Source organism: Megascapheus bottae, chromosome 1 (genome assembly GCF_031878675.1).
Source record: "Megascapheus bottae isolate mThoBot1 chromosome 1, mThoBot2.hap1, whole genome shotgun sequence".
Lineage (NCBI taxonomy): Eukaryota > Metazoa > Chordata > Mammalia > Rodentia > Geomyidae > Megascapheus > Megascapheus bottae.
Window position 1 is genome coordinate 8,380,500 of NC_143509.1, and position 26,896 is coordinate 8,407,395.

Genomic DNA, 26,896 nt, shown 5'->3' on the forward strand with positions numbered 1-26,896 from the left:
CCTATTTATGTGGTTAAACTATAGAGAGGAGTTGTTCCATCAGAATCCTTTTCTGCTACACTTTACTCAATTTGTGTGTGCATTGATCCACATGACCCAATGTGTATTCATATATCCTGAAAATTGAGATTAAATTTCTATGGTTTAGAGAAGGACAAATACCTTCTCTTTCTCTGAGCCTGACTTATTTCACTCAATACCAAATTTCCAGGCCTGCCCCTTTCCCTACAAATGCCATAATACCAGAAGAGGCAAGTCCAGAGGAATCAGAAGTAGATTCCTGCCTACCTGATGAAAGAATAGAAATGAGTAAGGAGTGACTGTCCATGGGATTGGATTCTCTTTTCAGTGGGATAAAAATATTCACTGCACTAATGGATGGGAAACTGCTTTGTTCTCCTAACTCAATATTGTTCTGGGGCTTGAACTACTGCTGGCCCTTCCCCCAGGGGAATCTTCCTGAAATCCTCCAGCCCAGTTTACAATCCAGAATCTCAATCTACACATAAAAGTCCACTCTCCCACCCTGTCAGTGGATGGCCTTCCAAGAACCTAGGGCAGGGCTCTGGCTCCAAAAAAATAGGCACCTAGACAGAGACATGCATCATAAACATGTAAAACTCTTAGATCCCTTTGCTGCCCTGGAATCTGCTCGCCCACACTACAAAAGGGTGGTCTGTACTGTCAGGTGATCTTCCTCTAGCCAGTCTTTACGTTCTTGGCTTTCCAACACAGCTGTGTGTCACTGGGCAGGCTTGTACCCAAAAGACAGGAATAGGCATCACAGAGTGAGAAAATTGTAGAAGTAAATCATTGCAACAATTCACAAACCCTAGAACAATGTACTTCATATGTGGTACATGGTTCAAACTTGTAAATACTTGAGATTCAAATATTTAGAGCTGAAAATACCTGGATATTTGTTTGCCTTTGTATCAACACATTTTTTGAGCAGATGTCCAGGTGATAAAGAAGCACAAAATCTAACCCACATTACAGATTTCCTTCTCCTGAGAATCTCAGAGGATCCAAAATTACAATCAGTGCTCTTTTGGCTCTTCCTGTCCATGTACCTGATCACTGTGATAGGAAATCTGCTCATCATCCTGGCTGTCAGCCTTGACCCCTACCTCCACACCCCCTTGTACTTATTCCTCTCCATCCTCTCCTTAGATGACATCTGCTTCATCTCCACCACCGTGCCCAAGATGCTCGTGAACCTGCAGAGTCACAGCAGAGCCATCTCCTGTGTAGGCTGCCTCACACAGATGTACTTCTTCATCTTGTTTTGCTGCATGGATGTTATGCTTCTTACTGTGATGGCTTATGACCGCTTTGTTGTCCTCTGTCACCCCCTGAATTACCCTCATAAACCCTTTGAAACTGAAATTCTCAGGTCTTTGATCCTGAGTCTCTTGGATATTCTGTGTGAACCACAGGCACATAGCTAAACCTGTTTTTCTCCATAGAAACCAATATATGATTATTATTTGTGACTGGGTAGGAAAATGAGCACATAAGCTATCTAACATTACAGAAGGTCTATTGATTTAGAGAATATATTTGAGACAAATAATATGATGTAAGATCAATAATGTAAAATGTATTTTTTTAATTATCAAGAGAAGAATGTGTGCTGATATCATTTGTGTGCTTGCCTCTCCACACATACTTAACTGAGACAGTTTTACAATAGTTTGTATTTCAAAGAAGTCACTGATGATAGTTAAAGACTATATCATTTAATAATTTGACTAAACTACTTTTTCTCTTTAACACTTTTACTCTTAACTTCCTGGTAGAAACACATTTCAGATTAGCAAGTCCATACACTTGTACAAAGGATCCTCATCAGATTCATCTCTTCCATCATTCTTCTCTTCCACCTACCCTTTCACCAATGTGCACAATGAGATCCAAATTTCATTTTTACACACATGAACATGTATCATGACTGAATTCTCCTATGGCTCCTTGTTTCCATTCATTCTCATACCTCCTAATGGAACCCCACTCAAGACAGTGATATTCAGAATATTTCTGTTGTTAAATTGTCCTACTCAAAAGTCTTGTACCTTGGAATTGCATTCCTCTATATGCTATAGTTAGCCAAATTTTTTGCCAGTCCTGGGTCTTAAACACAGGGTTTAGACACTGTCCTTGGGCTTTGTCAAGGCTGGAGCTCAAGGCCACTTGAGCCACAGCACCACTTCCAACTTTTTTTTCTACTGAGGAATCAAACCCAGATCTTCGTGTATGCTAGGCATACAGTCCACCACCAGGGCAAATTCCTGACCCCAATTAGCCATATTTTTGATGCTGTCATCTAGGCATAGAACTTGGAAGCTTTGCTTTCCAGAGGACAAATATAAAATCTAATGTTTGGGACATTTTTTTACCTCTCATCGGTGTTAGTGACTTGATTGGGATTTGTAAGCTTTGGATTAATTTTTCTAATTGTGAGTTCTGCAAATCAGGTTCCATGATGATAGGAGAGCCTGTCATCAGCCTGTCCTCTGGCATCTCATCAAATCTCCAGCACCATATGATCCTGCAGCTGGAAATCCTCCATGTCCACCTATACAGAATACATTCTGTGAGATTCTTTTTCCTTTACTTCTTTACCAATCCTGGAGCCTGAACTGAGTGCTGGGGCACTGTCCTTGGGCTTTCTCAAGGCTAGTGCTCTACCACTTGAGACATAGCCACTTCTTCCTTTTTTCTCAGTGTGGTATCAAAGAATCAAACCCATAGCTTTGTGCATGCTAGGCAAGCACTGTACCACCTAAGCATGCTCTCAGCCCTGCATAATCCATTCTAAAGAGAGAAAACTGTGTTTTTTGTTCAGCTGTGGAGCTTAAACTCGGAGCTTGTGCACTTTCCCTGAGCCTCTTATTCTCAAGAACATTGCTCTCCCACTTGAGTCATTTAGGTTGAGTAAACTGGAAGAAATGTTTTGTTTACTTTTTCATCTATTCTTATTGTAAATAAAAGAAGGATTACATTATATTCGCCAGACAGAAGGTACATTACTTCACAAACATTTATACCCTTTTTCATGTCTGGGTCCCCATTTCACTCCTCCCACTTCCACCCCTCATCTTTTTTGCCCTGTTTCCTATATGATGTCAAATAACTAACTAAACATACATACAATATATTAGATAACAAGGTAAAATACTGTAACAATATGAGATAACCAACGGATAGCAAAAGTGATGAGAAATAATCAGTAGAAACCTTGGGATCTCCTGACAGAGATTTACAATAGAGCAAAACCTAGATACATAAGGCCATACATTTTGACGCTAAATGAAAGGAACTCCAGGATATAGGAAAAAAATCCATATGATGAGTGATTGTTTTCTTAAAGTATGGTTTGTTATGTGTACCTAAGGCTCACACCTGTGTTCCTAGCTATTCAAGGCACTGAGATTTTAGGATGCCAGTTCGAAGCCAACAGAGGCAACAAAGGCGATGAGAATCTTATCTCCAATTAACCATCAAAGAGCAAAAAAGTACAGGTGTGTGACTCAGGGGTAGAAAGAGAAGAAAAATCTCAGTGAAGTTCCCAGAATCTGAATACAAGTCCTTGAGCTATCATACACACAGAAAGAAAGAAGGAAAGAAAGAAAGAAAGAAAGAAAGAAAGAAAGAAAGAAAGAAAGAAAGAAAGAAAGAAAGAAAGGAAAGAAAGATGAAAGAAAGAAAAAGGAAAGGAAGAAAAAGGAAAGGAAGGAAGGAAGGAAAGAAGGAAGAAAGGAAGAAAAGGAAGGAACCAGGATGGGAATTAGAAAACCAGGAAGAAGAAACAGGATGAAGAAGTGAAATCTCCTTAGAGATAGGTGGCTCAGCATAGTATTTTCTAGTGCTGAATTATCTGTATGAATTAAGGGTGAGAAACCAATTGTCTATGTTTTCCAGAACGTTTACAAGGATCATATCTTCAGAAAATGTCACTATTTCTGTATTAATAAAGAAAATATACATGGGTGTTTCTTTATAGATTGGATGAGACTGAATTTCAACAACCAGGATGACTTCTGTGGATTTTTCTCCAGTGATCTTGGAAGAGGAGCCTCTATTGTTCTTTGAGCCAAAAACATTCCATATAATGTTCATTTTCTTTCTTTCTCTCTCTCTTTCTTTCTCTCTCTCTCTCTCTTTCTTTCTTTCTTTCTTTCTTTCTTTCTTTCTTTCTTTCTTTCTTTCTTTCTTTCTGTCTCTCTTTCTTTTTCTTTCATTATTCTTTGTTTTTTTTGATAGTCCTGGGCATTGAACTCAGGGCCTGGGCTCTATCCTGAGCCTCTCTGTTCTCAAAGCTAGCACTCTACCACTTGAAGCCACAGCACCACTTGCAGAGTCTTCTGTGTATGTGGTACAGAGTCAGTCAACCTAGTGCTTCCTACTTGCTAGGCAAGCATTCTACCCCTAAGCCACATGCCCATCCCATTCTATTCTAATATAGTTGAATGTCTAACATGAGTACCTAGAAGTTGTTTGAAATGAGCAATATGGAATAGAGTACCATTTTACAAATATACATACCTGCTGGATCACAGGTGACTATGAACAAATGCATTGACAAACAATGGACTATACTGGGGACGATTGCAATGGTGTGAGTCTTTGAGCCATGAACTTATTAGGTAACCTAAAAAATATGAAGTAGCTTGTACTTGAAGTGTTCGGGATGGGGATCAAACCAAGAGGAAGGGTTTAGAAGAGTGAAGATGGAATGGTAAGGGAGAAAACATTCATGATATTCAGTAAGCATATTCAATATTATCCACTATATGTGCAAATGAAAGTAGGACAATCAGGGGATGTGTAGGGTTGAGAGATATGGGGTGGAATGATGAAAGGTGTGACGCGGACCCATATACATAAAGTGACATACTAAATTGTGAACACTTTGACATCCACTTAAAAACAATAAAACTATTCCTTGAAAGGAGTGTGGTTATTTCCATGCTGATTTCAATGGTCACTTATACACGGAATTACTCAATCTAAAACCTTAAAAGCCTTATCGACAGATCTGGACAGATGCTCTGATATTACCATTGCACATGTGAGCCTGTGTCTCATGGTTAATAAAAGTTGTGAGTATGTTGGGGTGGAGAGTTAGTTATTTGTTTGTACCAGTCCTCAGCACTTGTTACTATCCATAAAGTGGTTTCCTGAAGACTAGTGACCTATAACTGGAACTACACCGCACTTCTGACTCTGTGTGTATGTGTGTGTGTGTGTGTGTGTGTGTGTGTGTGTGTGTGTGTGTGTGTGTGTGTTTAGTTGGAAATAACAGTTTTATGGGATTTCCAACTGTGGCTGACCTCAAAATGCAAATCGTGAGATTTCTTCCTTGTTTTGTTGATTCTTTCTATAGTTTTTTTGGATTCCAAATCATTTAATTCTGCTTTGATTTTAATAATTTGCTTTCTTCTACTGGGATTAGGGTTTGTTTGTTGCCCTTTTTCCAGGAGCTTAAGGTGAGACATTAACTTGCTGGTTTGCGATTTTTCCAACTTGTTGTTGTAGGCACTCAGCACTATAAATATTCCTCTGAGTACTGCCCTTGCTGTGTCCCAAAGGAGTTGGTATTTTGTGTACTCCTCATTGTTAAATTTCATAAACTCTTTAATTTCTGTTCTGATCTCTTCGATGACCCATTGGTGATTCAACAATGTGTTGTTCAGTCTCCATGAGTTACAGGGTTTTCGTTGGTGGAGATGCGTGTTCAGTTCCAATTTGATGCCTTTGTGGTCTTAGAGTGTGCATGGAACAATTTCAGTGTTTCTGAATCTGTCCAGGTTTGTTTCATGGCCTAAGATGTGGTCTATTTTGGAAAATGTTCCATGTGCTGCTGAGAAAAACCTATATTGTGTTGTTGCTGGGTGGAATATTCTGCAGATGTCTGTTAGATCTAGTTGGTCTATATAGTTGTTCAATTCTAAGGTTTCGCTGTTGAGTTTTTGCCTTGTTGATCTGTCCATAGGTTAGAGTGGTGTGTTAAAGTCAGCGACAATCACTGTATTTCGATCTATGTATGGTTTCAGTGTAAGTAAAGTTAGCCTGATGAACTTTGGGGCTCCGGGATTGGGTGTTTAAATATTTAGGATCGTTATGTCTTCCTGGAGGAAAGATCCCTTTAGTAGTATGTAGTAACCTTCTTTGTCTTTTCTTACTAATTTTAGTTTGAAGTCTATTTTATTTCATATGAGGATGGCAACTCCAGCCTGTTTATGGGGGCCGTTACCTTGATAGAGTTTATTCCAACCTCTCACTTTCAAGAGATGATTGTGTTTTTGGTTAAGATGTGTCTCTTGAAGACAGCAGAATGATGGCTCTTGCTTTTGGTCCAATTAGACAGCCTATGCCGTTTTATTGGACAGTTAAGTCCATTGATATTGAGAGTTAGGATTGAGAGATATTTATTAGGTCCTACCATTTTTAACAGTTTTTATTAGGGCCTGTGCCTTGACAGTTTTTGTGGTCCTTAGATGTTATGCTGTTTAGGTGCCATTTCTTTCCCTAGATTGTTCTATGTATAGAACATCTTTGAGAATTCTCTGTAGTGTTGGTTTTCTTGAGACATATTGTTGCAGCTTTTCTCTGGAATGGAATGTTTTTTTTTCCCCTCAGTTATGAATGAGAGCTTAGCCAGGTATAATATTCTTGGTTGGTATTTATTTGACTTAGGGGATGACATATATGCTTGCAGTCACTTCTTGCTTGCATGGTCTCTGCTGAGAAATCTTGGGTTATTCTGATTGGTTTTCCTTTATAGGTTACTGATCCCTTTTCCCTGGCTGCCTTTAGGATCCTTTCTTTGGTTTCTATTGATCCAGTTCAGAATACGATATGGCGGTGGGATGTTCTTTTCTGGTCAGGTCTGTTTGGGGTTCTAAAAGCTTCTTGTATCTCGATGGGCCTGCCCTTCTGGATATTTGGGAAATTCTCTGAGATGATTCCCTAAAGTATATTTCCAATACTATTGACCTCTTTCTCCAGACCCTCCTCAATACCAATTAGCCTTAAATTAGGCTTCCTAATTGTATCTTGGACCTCTTCTATCAAAGCTATCTACTTTATTTTTCATCTCCCTTGCTTCTAATTGCTCATTTTTGATGCCTTACATCTCTTCTTTTAGAACATGTATGGATTTCTTTAGCTCCTTGATTTCCATTTGAGTGGTTAGCTCAGTAGCTTTATTTTCTTTGGACATTTGCTGGAGTTCGGTCACCTTTTTATTTGTGGATTCTGTGAATTCATCCATCTTTCTTTGAAAAACTTTTATTATGGCCTCCTTTATTGCTTCTTCTTTTTCACTTATCACCTTGTTTATGGTTTCCTCTTGTTTAGCTATGGCTTCCTTCCTTATCTCTTTCTTTATATTTTCACATTTTTCATTAATGATGTTTATCCCTTGCATCTGTATAGTACTTGGAAGAGTCTCCTCTAGGTTTGCCAGTGACTGTTCCATTGTCTGTTTACATTGGGTGGGGCATGTTGTTTCTTGATTTGACATTTTTCTTGAGTTTCTTGTTCTGCCCATTTGAAACTGGGAGCAAGATTAATACTAAACATGAGTATAGTTTTTCAGATATAACCAACCTAGACACATGTAGCTGGCAGACACTAGATGTTCACAAGTTTTGATTGGTGTTATCACTCTTCCTTTTTGTGCACCTACAGACCAGTCTAATACAACCACTGATAAGTGATTTATATCTAAAACAATAAGCCTCTCAATCCAATCTCTATTGTCTTTATGTCCCTCAGAGCCTAGAGAATAATTAAACACTTAGATATACAGTATTGCTCAACAGCCATCAAGTGTAGATCCATGCAGTATAAAGGTTGAAAGACGAACAGAGGTGCAGAGATAGAAAGATAGAATGAGAGTGGTCAGGGGAGGTACAAGAGGATTAACGTAGGAGTGTAAGAATATTGTAGTAATGAAGAAAAGGTATAGCGTAAGGATAACTGACCTAAGTTGGTAAGTAGGTAGCGTATTTGAGTACAAAGTATGGAATGTATTAGAATAAATCTTATGAGTTACTGCATGACTAGCTCTTAGCCCAACCAGTGGCCTCACAGTGGACCATGGGATGGATTTGCGAGCTTCAGTCTGAGTGCGGTTGGCAGACCTTTTCTTGTGCTGCTTCCAGGGGTGGCCCCAAGCAAAGGGACTGGGAATTGAGAGTTTCCAGGTGCTCTCAGCAGGACCAGCCAGAGACCTCTCTGTTTCCAGGGGCGGTGCCCAGCTGAGAATGTGGGCTCCAAGGGCCGCGCCTTTCTGATTCTCAGAAGGCCAGCTTGGCTGCTGGTCAGCCCTTCAGATCCCTGCTGTTTTCCACTGCGTTGTCAGAGAGTCTGTCACTGTGGGGGGCCCCTCGGTGCTGTCTTGCTCAGGATTCCCAGCTGGACAATGCCCCGCTCAAGAATTGAGGGGGGGCAGATTCTGGCTCCTATATTCCTGCACACCCTACCTGCTGTTGTAAGGCAGGGTCCTAGCGCCTTCCACTCTCCAGTTAGAGTGGCCTGGGAGAGGAGCCTGGTGGGCGGGTGGGAGCTGGGACAGCTCTGCCTCCCTTGGTGGGGTGCTTAGTCTTAGGGTCTGCCCGCTTGTCAGTCTCCAATCAGAGGGCTGGGGGTTGAGCCTGTTGGGTGGGTGGGAGTTGGGACAGCCCCCCCTCCCTTGGTGGGGTGCTGGGTCTTAAGTAGCCCGCCTGTCAATCTCCATTCAATGGCCTGAGGGAGGGGGCTGTTGAGGAAAGGGACAGGATTCTAAATTCCTTGCCCCCCTGCTCCCACCAGTCTTTCTCAAGCGGGGTGGAGGGGTCTGAGTTAAGTTCTATTGCTTGGCATCGCTCTGCTTTCCCGTTGTGTTTGGGGATGCGCTGTATTACTCATGCCTCTGCGTCTATCTGCGGGTGATCCGTGGTGGTGGGGAGTCTTTCACTCCCCTCCGGTCTCCTGTGCTGCCTGTGTTCCGCGTCTGTGTTCCGCTGCTTGCTGTTCTTGTTCCGAGTCTGGGTTCCGCGTCTTCCCCTATTCGCTGGCCTGGTTGTATGTTGGTTTCTGCAGCAGTCAGGCACCTGGCCTGGTGCCCTCTGCGCACAACTACTTTTCGCGGCTTGGAACCGGCAGAGAGAGGTGGGGGAGGGGTCCTCACGTTCCAAATTCTTTGAGAAAGTTGGATGTGAGCTTTATCTGGATTTCTTTTCTGGTTTGAGTCCTTCTCCGTTGCTTTTTGAGTTTGCTGTTGTGGATTTCTTAAGATAATTGGCTCATGGGACTCCCTGGTTTTCTCTTTTTGTGAGATCTCTCTCACAAGGCAGCGTCCCTATTTTCTCGGCGCCATCTTCTCCCCGTTTGGAAAATGAGAATCTGGCCAAGGGCAATACCCATCAATAGCCCAATGTCATTCTTTAAAGAAATAGAAGAGGAAATCCAAATTTCGTACGGAATAATGAAAGACCCTGTATAGCAAAAATACTTCTTAGCTGAAGGAACAGCACTGGAGGAATTACACTTCCAAAGTTTACACTCCATTACAGAGCAATAATTATCAAAACAGCTTGGTACTGGCACAAGAACAGGCCTAAAGACCAATGAAATAGAACTGAGGACACAGATATTAAACCACAGAGCTATGGCCACCTAATCTTGGACAAGGGAGCCAAAAAATAGAATGAAATAAAGACAGCCTCTTCAATAAGTGGTGCTGGCAGAACTGGTTAAGCACCTGCAGAAATCTAAAGTTGGGTCCGTATTTGTCACCCTTCAGTAGAATTAATTCCAAATGGATCAAAGTCCTCAAGGTAAACTCTGACACACTGAAAACTTTATAAGAAGGAATTTGAGACACACTAGGCCTCCTAGGCACAGGTCCAAAATTTGTTAATAAGGACCAAGAAACACAACAAATCAGAGAAAGGCTGGATAAGTGGGACTGCATTAAACTTCAGAGCTTCTGTATGGCAAAGGACATAGCTGGTAAATTAATTATGAAGCCTACACAGTGAGAGAAGATCTTTGCTAACCATACAACAGACAAAGGCCTCATATCTAAAATATATCAGCAGCACAAAAAATTGAATCACTCCAAAACTAATCTCCAAAGAATCAACCATCCCATCAAAAGATGGGCCAAAGACTTAAAGAGAGTCTTCTCTGAAGAAGAAACAAAAATGGCATATAGACACATGAAGAAATGCTCAACATCTCTGGTCATAAAAGAAATGCATGTCAAAACAACTCTAAGATTCCACCTCACTCCAGTTAGAATGGCCAGGATCATGAAAATGATTAATAACAGATGCTGGAGGGGATGTGGCCAGGAGGGATCACTACTACACTGCAGGGGGGAGTGCAAACTCGCTAAACCACTATGGAAAGCAGTATGGCAGTTCCTCAAAAGACTAAACATAGAACTCCCCTATGACCCAGCAATTCCACTACTTGGCATTTACCCAATCATCCAGAATCAAGGGCATACTAAATCCAGTAGCACAACAATGTTCATTGCAGCACTATTTACCATAGCAAAGATATGGAACCAACCCAGATGCCCTTCAGTTGGTGAGTGGATCAACAAGATGTGGTATTTATACACAATGGAATTCTATGCTGCTGTCAGAAAGAATGACATCGCCCCATTTGTAAGGCAGTGGAACGACCAGGAAAAAATCATATTAAGTGAAGTAAGCCAGACTCAAAGGAACATAGGCTCAATGGTTTCCCTTGTTTGTCATAATCAGTAGAAACCTTGGACTCTCCTAGCAGAGATTTACAATAGAGTAAAACCTAGATACATAAGGTCATAAAGGATGACACTAAATGAAAGAACTTCTAGGATATAGAAAGAAAAGCCATACAATGAGTGATTCTTATCCTTAATGTACTATGTTATCTCACATCTCTTTTGCTGTCCCTTGGTTATCTCATATTGTTACAGTATTTCATTTTGTTATCTCATATATTGGTATATGCATATTTGGTTATTTGAAATTGGATAGGAAAGGTGGGAAAACAAAATGAGGGTGGGGGTGGGGAGGGGAGGGAAAAGGGGACCAAGACATGAGAAAGGGTATCAATGTATGTGAAGTAATGCACCTTCCATCTAGTGAATGTTATGTAATCCTTCTATTAATTACAATAAAAATATATGGAAAAAAAGAGTGCAAATAAAAAATAAAAGTTTCTGTACAGATAAAAGTATAGTCGCAAAAGTAGAGAGATAGCCAACCAATTGGGAAAAGATATTTACAAGAATAATACAATTGACAAATGGTTAATATCCAGTATCTACAGGGAACTCAAGAAACTAATCCCCCCCCAAACCCAACAAACCATTCACCAAATGGGCAAGGGAAGTAAAGAGAAACTTCTCAGAAGAAGAGATTAAAATGCAGAAAGCATATGGTAAAATGTTAATCATCTATGGTCATAAAGGTAATGCATATAAAAACAACCTTATGATACCACCTTACCACAACAAGAATGACCAAGATTTTGTACTCAGACAATGACAGTTGCTGGCGGGGTTGTGGAGAAAAAGGAATCCTACTGCACTGCTGGTGGGATTTTGAACTAATTCAGCCACTCTGGAAAGCAGTGTGGAATTTTCTTTTTTTTTATTCTATTCATTCTTTTTTATTGTAATTAGTAAAAGGGTTACATGATATTTGCCAGATAGAAGGTGCATTAATTCACATACATTGATACCCTTTCACATGTCTTGGTACCCATTACCCTCCTCCCGACACCCACCACCACTCTTGGTTTTTCCCCCTTCCCTATCAAATTTCAAATAACCAAATACAAATAAATTCAATATATCAGATAACAAAGTGAGATACTATAAAATATGAGATAACTAAGGGACAGCAAAGGAGATGAGAGACAACATAGTACATTAAGGACAACAATCATTCATTATATGGGTTTTGTTTCAATATCCTGGAGGTTCTTTCAATTAGCTTCTTAAAGAAGTGAAAATAGAACCTTTGCTACGATCCTGCCATACCACTTCTGGGCATCTATACTGAATATCATAACCCAAGATATGATAAGGACACCTGCTCAGCTATGTGTATCTCTGCACTATTCACAAGAGCCAGGTGATGGAAACAATCCAGATGCCCTATTGCGGATGAATGGATACAGAAAATGTGATATATATATATATATATGTATATATATATGTATACAATGGAATTCTACATAGCCAAGAGACAGAATAAAATAATGGCATTTGCAGGGAAGTGGATGAACCTGGGGAGAATCATGTTGAGTGAGACAAGTGAAGACCAAAAGAATAATAGGCACATGGTGTCCTTAATATGTGGCTATTAGATCCAAAGAGTAGAAGAGGGAGCACAACATTTGTAAACCCAATGCTATGGACATGGTAATGGAAATATCAACATAACTATATAGACATAAAAATCTATGACTTTATAGAAATAATGTTTTATTTCATAAATTAATATGTTTCTATGACATACAAACCCTTAGCCTATTTTTTATTAAATTCTAAAAACTAAGTCCCAGTGATTATATGTAGAGATTCCCACTTGAACATTTGTTTGTTAAACTTGTTATTTGAAATATGATGTAAAAATCAATGTTAATGAATTCTTTAATTAAAAAAAACCTGGTCTTTCATTCACAGCACCCTGAGTAGCTAGGATCACAGATGTGAGCCAGCAGTGCAGCCTCATTTTGGAGATATTAATTCTTCACTTGTTTGTAGACAGAACTTTCCATTTAAGACATTAATGTACATGTACAACACATCTTAAACCCAATCACACCTTCAAAAATACTCCCTCTCCCCCTCCCCCACCTGCCACATTAATATCCACACTTCCTTTCATACATGCACATTGAGTATGGTGACAAAATTCTCTCACTGTCTGTTCAATGATTCCATGTGATTTATTCCTTCCTGCTAGTCCCCTATTCAAGACACTGATATTCTAGATATTTCCGTTATGAACTGTCTAGGAACTGTCCAAAGGGTTTGCAATGCGGAACAGCCTTCCTGTATAGTCTATAATTACCCATACTTTTCATTTTGTCATCTTTGCATAGACAGAACAGTTTTGTTTACCAAAACTATACTTTTAGGCATTTGTTCTCCCCCACCCCCTCCATGTTATGGGGTGCCTAGAGATGATTTGTTCAGCATCAGTTTGGCAAATTGTGAGCTCTGTGAATTGTGCATCCACAATCATAGAAGAGCCTATTACCAGCCAGTCCCCTGACATCTCCCTAAATATCTCCAATGCAATATTAGCCCCAGTTGGAAAATCTCCTGTGTTGCCCTACTCATGGTCCACTGTGAGGATTGAGCCTGGGGTTTTCATACACTTCAGGCATGGAACAATCTTTTCATCTGTATTTCATGGACATGACCCAACAGAGAAGCAACATAACCAAGTGTGTAGTGAGTGTATCACACAATTCATACAAGCGTGCTTTCTGTAAGATTCCTGTGATTTAGAGTTTTCCTTCTTGTCAAGAAATACAGTCAAATGCATTGTTTCCTAACTAAACAGCAAAAGAGCTGAAAGGACTGCTGGAATATAATGAAGACAAGCCAGTAATTTGGTATCCTGTTAGAGGAGTCCCAGGAACAGCAGTAGTGAAGAATATAAAAAATTATTAATCTGTTCTATAGAAGGTCACAGGATTCTTACTTTAAATCTCTTATTGTTTACTGCAGTCTGTCTAGTTATCTAACAGGATATGACTGAACACTCAATTCATATTGAAGTGGTGGTAGATGATTAGATAGAAAAAGTGTGAATCTAACTTTCTGTTTGTCTATTGTCACCGAATATTAAATACTGGAAAGTGATGTGATAGGCTTTGTTAGTCCCCCACTGAGAATCTGGACATCTGTCTCATCACTCTCTGACTTCCAGAAAGAGAACACTAATTTCTTCTCTAAGGGATTAATGACTGATCACAAAACAGCCACCGGGGTCACAGCTAGCAACCAGTATAGGAAGTGCAATAATTAGAAAGATGATTGAAAAGAAAGAAACCCAGTAACTAAATGTCAAGAAACATTGCCTATATCCAAGGAATCCCTTGCTCCACTGTCAGAAAATTCCTCAATTCCTGAAATTACTTCAGGAAGAAGTAGATGTCATATTGGAAATCTTGATTTATTTATATGTAGGAGACTGAAGAGTTCGTGTTTTTTTTTATTATGCTATAATCCAAGCCCTGGTGCCTCATACCTGGAATCCTAGCTACTCAACAGGCTGAGTTCTGTGGATAGAGGTTCAGAGCCAGCGTGGGCAGCAAAACCTGTAAGCTCTCATCTCCAATTAGCTACCAGGAAGCCAAAAGTGGAGTTTCTTACTCAGGTGTTTGAGCTTTCCTTTGGGCAGGAAAGCCTCAAGTTTAGAACCCAGGCCCAGAGTCAGAATCTTAGGACACACACGTTCACAAAGTCAGACGGAGAGAGAGAGAGAGAGAGAGAGAGAGAGAGAGAGAGAGAGAGAGAGAGAGAGAGAGAGAGAGAGAGAGAGAGAGAGAGAGAGAGAGACAGAGAGAGAGAGAGAGAGACAGAGAGAGAGACAGAGAGAGAGACAGAGAGAGAGACAGAGAGAGAGACAGAGAGAGAGACAGAGAGAGAGACAGAGACAGAGACAGAGAGAGAGACAGAGAGAGAGACAGAGAGAGAGACAGAGACACACACAGAGAGAGACAGAGACAAAGAGACACAGAGATCGGTAGAAAGACACAGAGAGAGACAGAGAGAGACACAGAAAGATAGAGACAGAGACAGAGAGACAGACAGAGAGACAGAGACAAAGAAAGACAGACAGAGACAGAGAAAGACAGAGAGAAAAAGGGGGGATGGAGGGAAACAAAGATGAAACTTAGACAAAAAGCAAGGATGAAGAAATCTCCTGGGGTATTGCAGGCACGGTAGAGGATTTTCTAGTCCTGGACTCTCGATGTGAAATTGCTTTGGATCATGCAGCTCTGTATATTTTAGAGTTTTCATAAGTAGGACAATTTGAATTTTTCACTATGTCCCTATACACTATTTCCATATCATAAAATGAAGCATGTAAGCATGCTTCTTTACAGATTGGATGAAAATGAATTTCACAGATTAAAAAATCACACCTGTGACGTAGACTGTAATAAAGAATAAGCTGTATTTCCTGTGATCAGAAAACATTACACAGTTGATTATTTAAAATGAATACATGAAAGGGAATCAATGAGAAAGAAAAAATCTAGGATGATTGGGTTTGTGATAAGTAAAAAGTATTGGAAAGAATGTTGTTATGAACTGTGCATATTTGAGTTCAGAATGATTGTTGAATTCTGACTTCTTCATTAAGTATTGCTCTCTCTTAATATCGAAGATCTCCAATTAATGCAGAGATGTATAATCTAACACACATCTCAGAATTTTACCTCCTGGGACTCTCAGATGACATTGAGCTACAACCCAGGCTCTTTGGGCTCTTCCTGTCTATGTACCTGATCACTGTGGTCGGAAATCTGCTCATCATCCTGGCTGTCACGTCTGACCCCCACCTCCACACTCCCATGTACTTCTTCCTCTTCAACCTGTCCTTAGCTGACGTTGGCTTCACCTCCACTACAGTCCCCAAGATGCTGGTGGACATCCGCACTCACAGCAGAGCCATCTCCTATGCGGGCTGCCTCACACAGATGTCTATTTTTCTCATTTTTGGTTGTATGGATGTTTTGCTTCTTACTGCCATGGCCTATGACTGCTTTGTGGCCATCTGTCACCCCATGAATTACCCACTCATGTTGAACCCTTGTCTCTGTGTCTTCTTGATTCTGCTGTCATTTGTCACCAGCACCTTGGAAGGACAACTGCATGTGTGGATGGTGTTACAGATGACCGATTTCAAGCAATTGGAAATCCCAAGTTTTTTCTGTGACCCTTCTCAAGTGCTGGATCTTTCCTGTGAGCATACATTCAGAAGTAATTTATTTAAATACATCATGGGTACCATATATGGTTTCCTTCCTTTCTTAGGGATCCTTTTCTCTTACTACAAGATTATTTCTTCTGTACTGAGAATGTCGTCTTCAAGCGGGAAATACAAAGCCTTCTTCACATGTGGCTCTCACCTGTCTGTGGTCTGCTTATTCTTTGGGACAGCATTGGGTGTCTACTTTGAGTCAGCTGTGTCACATTCTCCCAAGGGCAGCTCTGTGTTCTCAGCAATGTACACAGTGGTCACTCCTCTCCTGAACCCTTTCATCTACAGCCTGAGGAACAGGAACCTCAAAAGTGCCCTGATCAGGTTGTACAAACCAGGAGCTGACACCAGCAGGTAGGAAGTTCATTTGGTATGTGGTTTTGACAGAAGCAAGAATCTTCAGCCTATACTCTTATAAATTCTACCTGTCTGAACACTGTATGTGTCTAGTTTAATTAGTACAATCCATTAGCAGTGGAAAACCATTCTGGCTATGTCAGGATGGATTCCTTAAGGAGGAATATATCTTTGTAATGTTTAAATTATTAGTTTGTAAAGAATGATGAATGTTTATAGATGTTAGGCTCAACAAAAATATTGCAAGGATTGAGTGGCAAATTTTGTAATATGTACATTTTACCTCAATACTATTGGACAGACTTTGAAGGCAGAACATGTTATTTTGTAGCCAGCTATCCTGTCATGCCCTTTAGCTTGAGTTAATTTAAAAATTATAAAGTAGTGCCTTAATTTTTTCCCTGATGACTTTTGTTATTTTAAAGGTGTTATATAAATGGGCTACCATTACATAAGTCAGGCAAAGAGTGCATTTCATTCTGGATAATGTAATTCCTACCTTCTCACTGTCCCAGTTCTTCCCTCCCATCATCACCTATGAGTTTTTAAATTCAAATAGAACACACACACACACACACACACACACACACACACACACACACACACACACAGACGGAGCAAAAAGTCAAGCGATGGCTCAAGAAGCAGAAAAATAACCCTGAGGAAAAAAATCAGGGCAAGTGTCCACATCCTGAGTTCAAACCCCAGGAATGGTACAAACCAAGATGCAAAGAAGCAAGCAAACAACAAAAATCATCCACCTTGCTTTTATGAGCAGGCAGTTAGAAGCTCACCCCTGAGATATAAGCATCCGGGCAGACCTGTGCACGCCTCGTCAGCACATATACTAAAATTGGAATGATACAGAGAAGATTAGCATGGCCCCTGCGCAAAGATGACACGCAAATTGGTGAAGCGTTCCTTGTTTATACCCTTGCTGACGGGGTTGTGGAGAAAAAGGAACCCTACTACACTTCTGGTGGGAATGCAGACTAGTTCAGCCACTCTGGAAAGCAGTGTAGAGGTTTCTTAAAGAACTGAAAATACACCTCCCCTACGATCCCACCATACCACTCTGGGCATCTATCCTAAACATCATGACCCAAGATATTACAAGCACACCTGCTCAGCTATGTTCATCTCTGCACTATTTACAATAGCCAAGCGATGGAAACAATGCAGATGCCCTACTGCAGATGAATGGATACAGAAAATGTGGTATATATACACAATGGAATTCTACATAGCCAACAGACAAGATAAAACAGTCTCATTCACAGGGAAATGGATGAACCTAGAGCGAATCATGTTGAGTGAGACAAGTCAAGACCTAAGGGAAAAAAGGTGCATGGTATCCCTAATATGTGGCTATTAAATCCATAGAGTACAAGAGCAAGGACGCAATAACTGCATACCCAAAGCTATAGACATAGTAATGGAAATATAAACATAACTATATAGACATAAAAACCTATGACACTATAGACATAATGCCTTATTTCTTGAATTAATATGTTTCTATGACATGCAAACCCTTAGCCTAATTTTGTTTAAGATCTACATATGAAGAGAGATTCCCTCCTTGAATACTTGTTTGTTAAACTTGTCATTTAAAATATGATGTAAAAAATCCACATTAATAAGTTCTTTAAAAAAAACCCCAAAAGGCCATATAGTATGAAGCTACTTGTAAGGACCTCCAGGATATTGAACAAAAGCCATATAACAAATGATTGTTGTCCTTAATATACTATGTTATCTCTTTGCTGTCCCTTGGGTATCTCATATTGTTACAGTATCTCACTTTGTTATCTGATATATTGAATTGATTTGTATTTGGTTATTTGAAATTTGATAGGGAAGGGGGGAAAACCAAGACGGGGGGTGAGTGGTGGGTGGGGGAAGGGTAATGGGTACCAAGACATGTGAAAGGGTATCAATGTATGTGAATTAAATGCACCTTCTATCTGGCAAATGTTTTCAGTGTTTAAATTGTTACTTTGTAAAGAATGATGAATGTCTGCAGATGGTGGGACCAGCAAAGAATTAAGCAAGGATTGAGTTGCAAGTTTTTAATATGTATAATTTACCTCAATAAAATTGGAGAGAAACAGACCTTTATGTTTTCCTTTTTTAAGCAGTCTTTGAAGTCATAACTTTCTAATTGATAGCCAGGTATCCTACCTCCTGCACTTTTATTTTGAGTTATTTTACACTTATAACTTAGTCCCCTAATTGTTTCTTATGATGCATTTTGTTATTTTAAAGGTGATATGTAGATGCGCTCCCATTATATAATTCAAGTAAATAGTGTTTTTCATTCGGGGCAGTGTAATTCCTTCCTTCCCTTTCTTCCACAATATCTTTCAAAGAAAATTGAAAATCTTGTTTCCTAGTGAAATTATGTGAGGATAGACAAACCTAATCCACTGGCACCTACATTTGGTTCTAGGCTGCTTGATTGTCTGGGTACGTGAACTCTATGATATGGGGGTCTCGTAATGCTTGAGTGAGTTGGAGGAAGCAATGAAAGAGCAATCCAATATCTAATCTACAGGGACGTGAGTGGTTCCTTGGACAGTTGAGTTTTCATCTCAAATTCACTTGAAGAAAATCCAAGAGTAAGGGACATTGGCTTGGTCCAAGTATCAGCAGCCCCGCACCTGGAGATTGAAGAAACCTCTGTATTATTGATAGTTGCATGCTCACAATTCACACACATGCACAGAAACAATTTGTATAGGTTTCTAGTTATGAATATAGAGAGGCCGTACTTGTATCTCCAGCCTGCCTTTTTGCTGAATAGTTAAAATGGGTTTTCAAAGATAGAAAATCTTGAAGATATAAGAGGAAAATGCAAGTGACACAAGAACAAGTAAAAGTACACCTATATCATTGACAAATATTCAAAAGAAATGGTTTAGCTTGGCTCTGATATTAAGCTTCCCAAAACCTGGACTTGTGATAAGCCATGCATAAGAAAGCGAATTTTATCAGATCCAAAGCACTGCTTTGTATGCATTGGGCTGATATGTTACATTAGGCCACAGGAGGTTATCTAGGCTGATCTCTAAAGGCAAACTACTCGGCTTTTCCTGACAGGCTTATTTCCATAAAACAGGAGGATGACATATTGTGGGAAGGTAGATTCTGTAAGAATATAAATGTAGAAAAGTCTGAACTGTACTTATTTAGTGTTTTTAGGGTCATGGGTTTTGAACTATTAGGCCTTATGTATCAAGGTTTTGCTCTCTCATATTTCCTAGATTTAGATTGACTCATTTTCTGTTCTTTCTCTATAATAACTAAATTATCCTCAGCCCTGGAAATTCTCTCCTCTGCATTGTCTAACCTGCTATCAAAGCTATCTACTTTATTTTTCATCTCCTTTGCTTCTAATTGCTCATTTTTGATGCCTTACATCTCTTCTTTTAGAACATGTATGGATTTCTTTAGCTCCTTGATTTCCATTTGAGTGGTTAGCTCATTAGCTTTATTTTCTTTCGATATTTGCTGGAGTTCGGTCACCTTTTTATTTGTGGATTCTATGAATTCATCCATCTTTCTTTGAAAAACTTTTATTATGGCCTCCTTTATGGCTTCTTCTTTTTCACTTATCACCTTGTTTATGGTTTCCTCTTGTTTAGCTATGGCTTCCTTCCTTATCTCTTTCTTTATATTTTCACATTTTTCATTAATGATGTTTATCAGTTGCATTTGTATAGCACTTGGAAGAGTCTCCTCTAGGTTTGCCAGTGACTGTACCATTGTCTGTTTACATTGGGTGGGGCATGTTGTTTCTTGATTTGACATTTTTCTTGAGTTTCTTGTTCTGCCCATTTGATTATGGGAGCAAGATTAATACTAAACACGATTATAGTTTTTCAGATATAACCAACCTAGACCTCTGTAGCTGGCAGACACTAAATGTTCACAAGTTTTGATTGGTGTTATCTCTCTTTCTTTTTGTGCACTTACAGACCAGTCTAATTCAACAACTGATAAGCGACTTATACCCAAAACAATAAGCCTCTCAATCCAATCTCTATTGTCTTTATGCCCCTCTGAGCCTAGAGGATAATTAAACACCTAGATATACAGTATTTCTCAACAGCCATCAAGTGTAGATCCATGCATTATAAGGGTTGAAAGACGAACAGAGGACGAGAGATAGAAAAACAGAATGAGAGAGGTCAGGCGAGGAACAAGAGGATTAATATAGGAGTGTGAGAATATTATGGAAATGTAGAAAAGGTATAGCATAAGGATTACTGACCTAAGTTGTAAGTAGGTAGCATATTTGAGTACAAATTTTGGACAGTATTAGAATAAAACTTATGTGTTGCTGCACGACTAGCTCTTAGACCGACCAGTGGCCTCATAGTGGACCATGGGATGAATCTGCGAGCTTCAGTCTGAGCGCGCTGGGCAGACGTTTTCCTGTGCTGCTTCCAGGGGTCTGGGGTTTGAGAGTTTCCAGGGGCTCTCAGGAGGACCAGCAGGAGACCCCTCTGTTCCCAGCAGCGGTGCCCAGCTGAGGACATGGGCTCCAAGGGCGGAGACTCACCTTCTGATTCTCAGAAAGAGAGCTTGTCTGCTGGTTGGCCCTTCTGTTCTCTGCTGTGTTTCCATTGCTTTGTCAGAGAGTCTGTGACTGTGGGGGGCCCCTCGGTGCGGTCTTGCTCAGGATTCTCAGCTAGATGATGGCCCGCTCAAGAATTGAGGGGGGACAGATGCTGGCTCCTATATTCCCGCACACCCTACCCGCTATTGTAAGGCAGGGGCCTAGCGCCCTCTACTCTCCAGATCCAGTGGCCTGGGAAAGGAGCCTGGTGGGCAGGTGGGAGCTGGGACAGCTCCACCTCCCCTGGTGGGGTGCTGAGTCTTAGGGTCCACCCGCCTGTCAGTCTCCAGTCAGTGGGCTGGGAGTTGAGCCCGTTGGGTTGGTGGGAGTTGGGACAGCTCTGCTTCCCTTGGTTCAGTGCTGGATCTTAGGTAGCCTGCCTGTCAATCTCCAGTCAATGGTCTGAGGGAGGGGGCTGTTGAGGGAGGGACAGGATTCTAAATTCCTTGCCCCCCTGCTCCTGCCAGTCTTTCTCAGGCAGGGTGGAGGGGTGTGAGTTAAGTTCTATTGCTTGGCACCCGCTCTGCTTTCTCTATGTGTTTGGGGAGGTGCTGTTTTACTCATGCCTGTGCATTCCATCTGTGGTGTTCCACGGTGGTGGGGATTCTTTCACTCACCTCGGGTCTTCTCCACCACCTGTGTTCCAAGTCTGGGTTCTGATGCTTGCTGGTCTGGTTTTGCATTAGGGTTCCGCTGCATCCGTGGCTTGCTGGCCTGGTCCTGTGCTGGTTTCTGCAGCAGTTGGGCTGCCCAGCCCGGTGCCCTCAGATGCCCTCCGCAGCCACTTTTCAAGGCTTGGAGCCAGTGGGGAGGGGTGTGGTAGGGGTCCTCATGTTCCGAATTCTTGGAGAAAGTTGGATGTGAGCTTTATCTGGATTTCTTTTCTGGTTTGTTTCCTTCTCTGTTGCTTTTTGAGTTTGTTGTTTTGGATTTCTTAAGGTAATTCGCTCGTGGGACTCCCTGCTTCTCTCTTCTTGTGAAAGAGAGCTAGGCAACGTCTCTATTGTCTCTGCTCCATCTTCCTTCCCCTTTCTCACTGGTTTTGATTTCTATACTTTTATCTAGATTAAAAGTTCATCTGCTTTGGGGAGGGAAAGGCGAAGCACAGAGATGATGGGACAAAGAGTGAACTAATTCAGTAGTGATACTTGCTAGACACAATGTTGGAAATGAACTATAAAACTTGTGGTCAGAAGGGTCAAAAACAGGAGAAATTGAGGGAAGAGATGACACTGTTCAAAAAGAAATGTACTCAGTGCATAACTCATATAACTCCCCTGTACATTACCTCTGCAGTAAAAGCAAAGTAAACCAGACACAGAGGAAAAACTGTATACCCTAGGCAAAAACATGAGACCCTGCCTGCTAAAAGCTACAGGACGGAGACATGGCTTTTCATGGCAGATCACTTGCTAAATAAGTACCAGGCTCGGAGTCCAATCTCTAGTACTGCAAGAAAAGCAAACACAAACCTCAGATCACAATCTTATTTACCACTCCTGAGAATACATGCAAAGGAATGTAACTTGGCATATACATGCAGGCACACCCAAGTTTATCAGGGTCCTGTTCCCAATAGTTAAGGTGTGAATCTGTGCAGGTGCCTATCAATGGATATAAAAATTGTGGTACATATACACAATGCAGAACTACTGAGCTATAAGAAGGATACCATTATTTTGTGAATAGAACTAAAGACTATCTTGTTCAGTGAAACAAGGACAGATATCAAGATGCATTGTGTTCACCAATAAGTGTGTAAAAATGAAACAGCCTTGTGTATACATGACTCACTGATGCTAATAAGATAGTTAACAAAGTCTCGTAGAAAGACACAGATAAAAAGAAGAAAGACAAGTATCAAGATTTGTCTACTATGGCACATGCAGATCTATATACATGCACATCTGAATAGTATTGAAACAGAGTGTGGCTATGAAAATAACACAATTGAAACCATGAAGATTCTTGAAGGAAGGATAAGGGAGGAGGGAAAGAAAGAGTAATACTGGGTGTGAATTTCGTTTAACTTGGTTATGTAACTGTATGGAAATATAAAATCTGTGTGTATATACTTTGATAGGATAAAATAAAAATTTAAGAATGATACTGTGATTCAGGCACTGGTGGCTCACACATGTAATCTAGTTATTCAGGAGGCTGAGATGTGAGAATTGTGATTCAAAGCCAGCCAGAGCGGGAATGTCTGTGAGACTCTTGTCCCCAGTTTACCGCCAGAAAATCCAAAAGTGGAGCTGTAACTCACATGGTAGACTGCTAGCCTTGAGTAAGACTGGGGACAGTGCCCAGGCCCCAAGTTTAAGCCCCAGGGCTGTCATTCACACGCACAAAAAAAGCACAACCATGAAAAAGAAATTTTACTTAGAGATAAAACTACTAAGAATATAGAAAATGATGTTTGATTCTTGATATATATCTAACTCTCCAAATTTATATGTGCTGTTAGTGTCATTAACAATTTTTTAAAAAATATGCTGGATTTTATTATTATTATTATTATTATTATTATTATTATTATTATTATTATTATTATTATACCAGTCCTGGGGACTGAACTCAGGGTCTGAGCACTGTCCTTGGGCTTTCCTCAAGGCTAGTGCTCTACCACTTGGGCCACAGCAACACTTTTCTATGTATGTGGCACTGAGGAATTGAACCTGAATCTTCGTGCATGCTAGGCAAGCACTCTACCACTAGGCCAAACTCCAGAATTCTATTTATTATTTTTGAGGTAGGGTCTTGGTAGGTAGCCAAGCTTTGAACTTTTCATTCTCCTGCGTCAGTATTAGAAGTTCTGAGATTATAGGCATGATTCACCTTGCCTTTGTGTGTACAATTTATTTTTCTTAAGATTCATGGGAATTAGAAAATATTGACAGGGGTGACACTGGTCAAGATGCATTGTATTCATAAGCTGTTTAGTTAAATGGCAACTCCTCTGCATATCTACTTAAAGATAAATTTGAGCAAAGAAAAAGGAAAATGAAGATTTATATCTTAAAGGTCAGAAGAAAGGAATCCAGATGACATAGCCCGCTTGAGGAGTGAAAGGTCTCAAGCTTTACCAAAAATACTAGGTTTTTATTTTGTTCCTATTTCATCAACATTAACAAGTCCTCAGAGACAGAGATACCATGAGCTAATTTGCCTGATGACCAATGTTCAGCCTTGAGCTCTCAAACCTAGATAATTGTAAATAACTAGTTGGTGTTCTCCAGTTTTGCACTTTACTGATTCAAGTCCAGTTGTCTTGCTTCATCTCTATCCAGACTTGAGGCTTGTGTCAGGAATCCACACAGGATTCTGTTATTCTGCTGGTCCTGAGGACAGAGCTTTCCTCTCCATCACACACCACTGATCCCGGAGGGGATGGGTGGTCATTCCTTTCTCGTTCTCCCTGGCAGGCTGGATTTGGATAGCATTAAGAACCTTACCATTAAGATGCAAAGATGGAGCAGCTAGCTAAAAGCTGTGCCCCAAATGCAGAGTCTTCCACCCTCCTTCCCCCCAGTGGCCCTCCATCCACACTGGTGCCTGGATCATTTTCATTGGATATGAAATCATTTTCAATTTCCTCTCTGATTTCTTCATCGGCCCAGAGATCATGCAAGACTTTGTCATGCTATCTCCATGTGTGTGTATATTTTAATTAACTTCTCATTTTTTCCCCTTTGGGATCCTTGAATATAGAGAATTGTTTTCTTTTAGTTTGGTATTTGTTAAGACTTACTTTATGGCCTGAAATGTGATCTAACTTATAGAGAGTTCAATGGGTAACTGAGAAGGGCTGGTGGGCCACCCCTACAATCTGAGCTACTCAGGAGGCTACTAGAGTACTGTGGAGGTATATATCTTATTTTATCTATGGTGCTGTTTAACTCTTTGAGTGCTTTTTTCTTAATCTATGGTGCTGTTTAACTCTTTGAGTTATCTTTGTGTACTATTTTATTTAGTGGTCTGTCCAATGATGAAAACACTGTTTTGAAGTCATTTATTTTTATTGTATCTGGACCTATCTAGTTTTATTTTTCTGGTCCTGGGACTTGAATTCTGAGCCTTCTGGACATTGTTCTTTAGCTTTTGTACTCAAGGCTGGCACTCTACTACTTGAGACAGATCTCCATTTTTGGCCTTTTGCTGGTTATTTGGAGATAAGAGTGTCATGGACTTTTCAATCCAACTGGCTTGGAACAATGATACTCAGATGCCAGTCTCCTGAGTAGCTGGGATTACAGGCGGGAGTCACTAGATATTTTATTTTACTCAAAGCTTTACCTGGATTGCTCAAATGCACATCACTTGGGTATATCTCTAAAATAAATGGAGTGCATGAAAGAACAAATGATGGATGATGGGATTTGTCAGAAATTAATATTTTGGACGAGATTTTCCTCTCCCTTGAGAACTTCCCTGTTGGACTGATTTAATCTGAATGTAGTTTTAGTGTCACACACTGGTATACTTACATTTCTTTCTTTTGACACCTTTTTTTCATCTTCAAAAGGTGCCCAGGCAACATAGATGCCCACAACCTAACTCCAGTCACCGAGTTCCATCTCCTGGGCCTTTCAGATGACCCTGAACTACAATCTGTTCTCTTTGGGCTCTTCCTGTCCATTTACCTAATCACCGTGCTCGGAAATCTGCTCATCATCCTGGCTATCATCTCTGACCCCCACCTCCACACCCCCATGTACTTCTTCCTCTCCATCCTCTCCTTGGCTGACATTGGCTTCACCTCCACCACGGTCCCCAAGATGCTGGTGGACACACGGAGTCACAGCAGAGCCATCTCCCCTAGTGGGTGCCTGACTCAGATGTCCTTTTTTATGCTTTTTGGTTGTCTGGACAGTCTGCTTCTGACCATCATGGCTTATGACCGCTTTGTGGCCCTCTGTCACCCCCTGCATTACATGGTCATTATGGACCCTCGACGTTGTGGCTCACTGGTTGTGGTGTCTGCTGTCATCAGCCTGCTGGTGTTCCAGTTACCTAACTCTATGGTCTTACAGCTCACTTTTTTCAGGAGTGTGGCCATTCTCATTTCTTCTGTGATCCTTCCCAGCTCCTCAGCCTTGCCTGCTCTGACCCCTTCACCGATGACCTTATCATGTATTTTGTGGGTGCCATGTCTGGTTTCCTCCCTATTTCGGGAATCCTTTTTTCCTACTCTACAACAGTTTCTTCCATACTCAGCTTGTTATCGCTAGGCGGGAGGTGGAAAGCTTTCTCCAAATGTGGGTCTCACCTGTATGTGGTGTGCTTGTTTTATGGCACAGGACTTGGGGTGTACCTCAGTTCGGCGGTGTTAGTGTCTCCCAGGATGGGGGCAGTGGCTTCTGTGGCATACACAGTGGTCACGCCCATGCTGACCCCCTTCATTTACAGTCTCAGGAACAGGGACATCAAATGGGCCATAGGGAGACTGCTGAGGAAAGTCTAACCTCAGTGGGATCAGAGTCTTCCCTCTGGAGAAAGCAGCAAGCCCACCTTGAGACTCAGAAAACAACAACAACAAACATCTCCCATCGTTCACCATGTCATTCATGTTTAAAAAATTGTTATTGTAAAGGTCATGTATGGAGAGGTTACGGTTAGGTAAGTCAGGTAATGAGCACCTTTCTTTTTGGACAACATAACCCCTTCCCTTGCTTTCTACCAGCCTTTTCCTCCCCACCCTCCATAAGTTGTAAAGTTCATTTTCAGCATAGTGTGTAGTATCACTGCTGAAGTAATTTATCTTTTGTCCTACTATTTCTGTGCTTCCCGCTTACCCTTTGCAAACAGGTAAACTTATAATCAAGACAAAAGGCACAGAAAACAAAAATAACAACAGATAGAAAACAAAGACAAAAAACTCCTTTCGTCTCCATTTCTTGGAGGTCAT

General features: G+C 40.7%; 1 protein-coding gene, 1 non-coding gene and 1 pseudogene across 2 annotated transcripts; all 3 read left to right on the forward strand.

The window, feature by feature from the left end:
• Positions 1-15,432: 15,432 nt before the first annotated feature.
• Positions 15,433-16,365, forward strand: LOC150068289 (olfactory receptor 7E178-like). Its single transcript, XM_090358279.1, has one exon. The coding sequence runs from the start codon at positions 15,523-15,525 to the stop codon at positions 16,363-16,365; it is 843 nt and encodes a 280-aa protein (XP_090214405.1). The 5' UTR covers positions 15,433-15,522.
• Positions 16,366-17,187: 822 nt separating this feature from the next.
• LOC150068290 (U6 spliceosomal RNA) lies at positions 17,188-17,294 on the forward strand. Its single transcript, XR_016538667.1, has one exon. It is a non-coding gene; the product is annotated as a U6 spliceosomal RNA (small nuclear RNA).
• An 8,226-nt stretch (positions 17,295-25,520) lies between these two features.
• LOC150068291 (olfactory receptor 7E178-like) lies at positions 25,521-26,452 on the forward strand (annotated as a pseudogene).
• Positions 26,453-26,896: the final 444 nt, after the last annotated feature.

Excerpts from the sequence above, each read along its gene's own strand:
- LOC150068289 (XM_090358279.1), top strand. The coding sequence starts at position 15,523 with ATGTACCTGATCACTGTGGTCGGAAATCTGCTCATCATCCTGGCTGTC.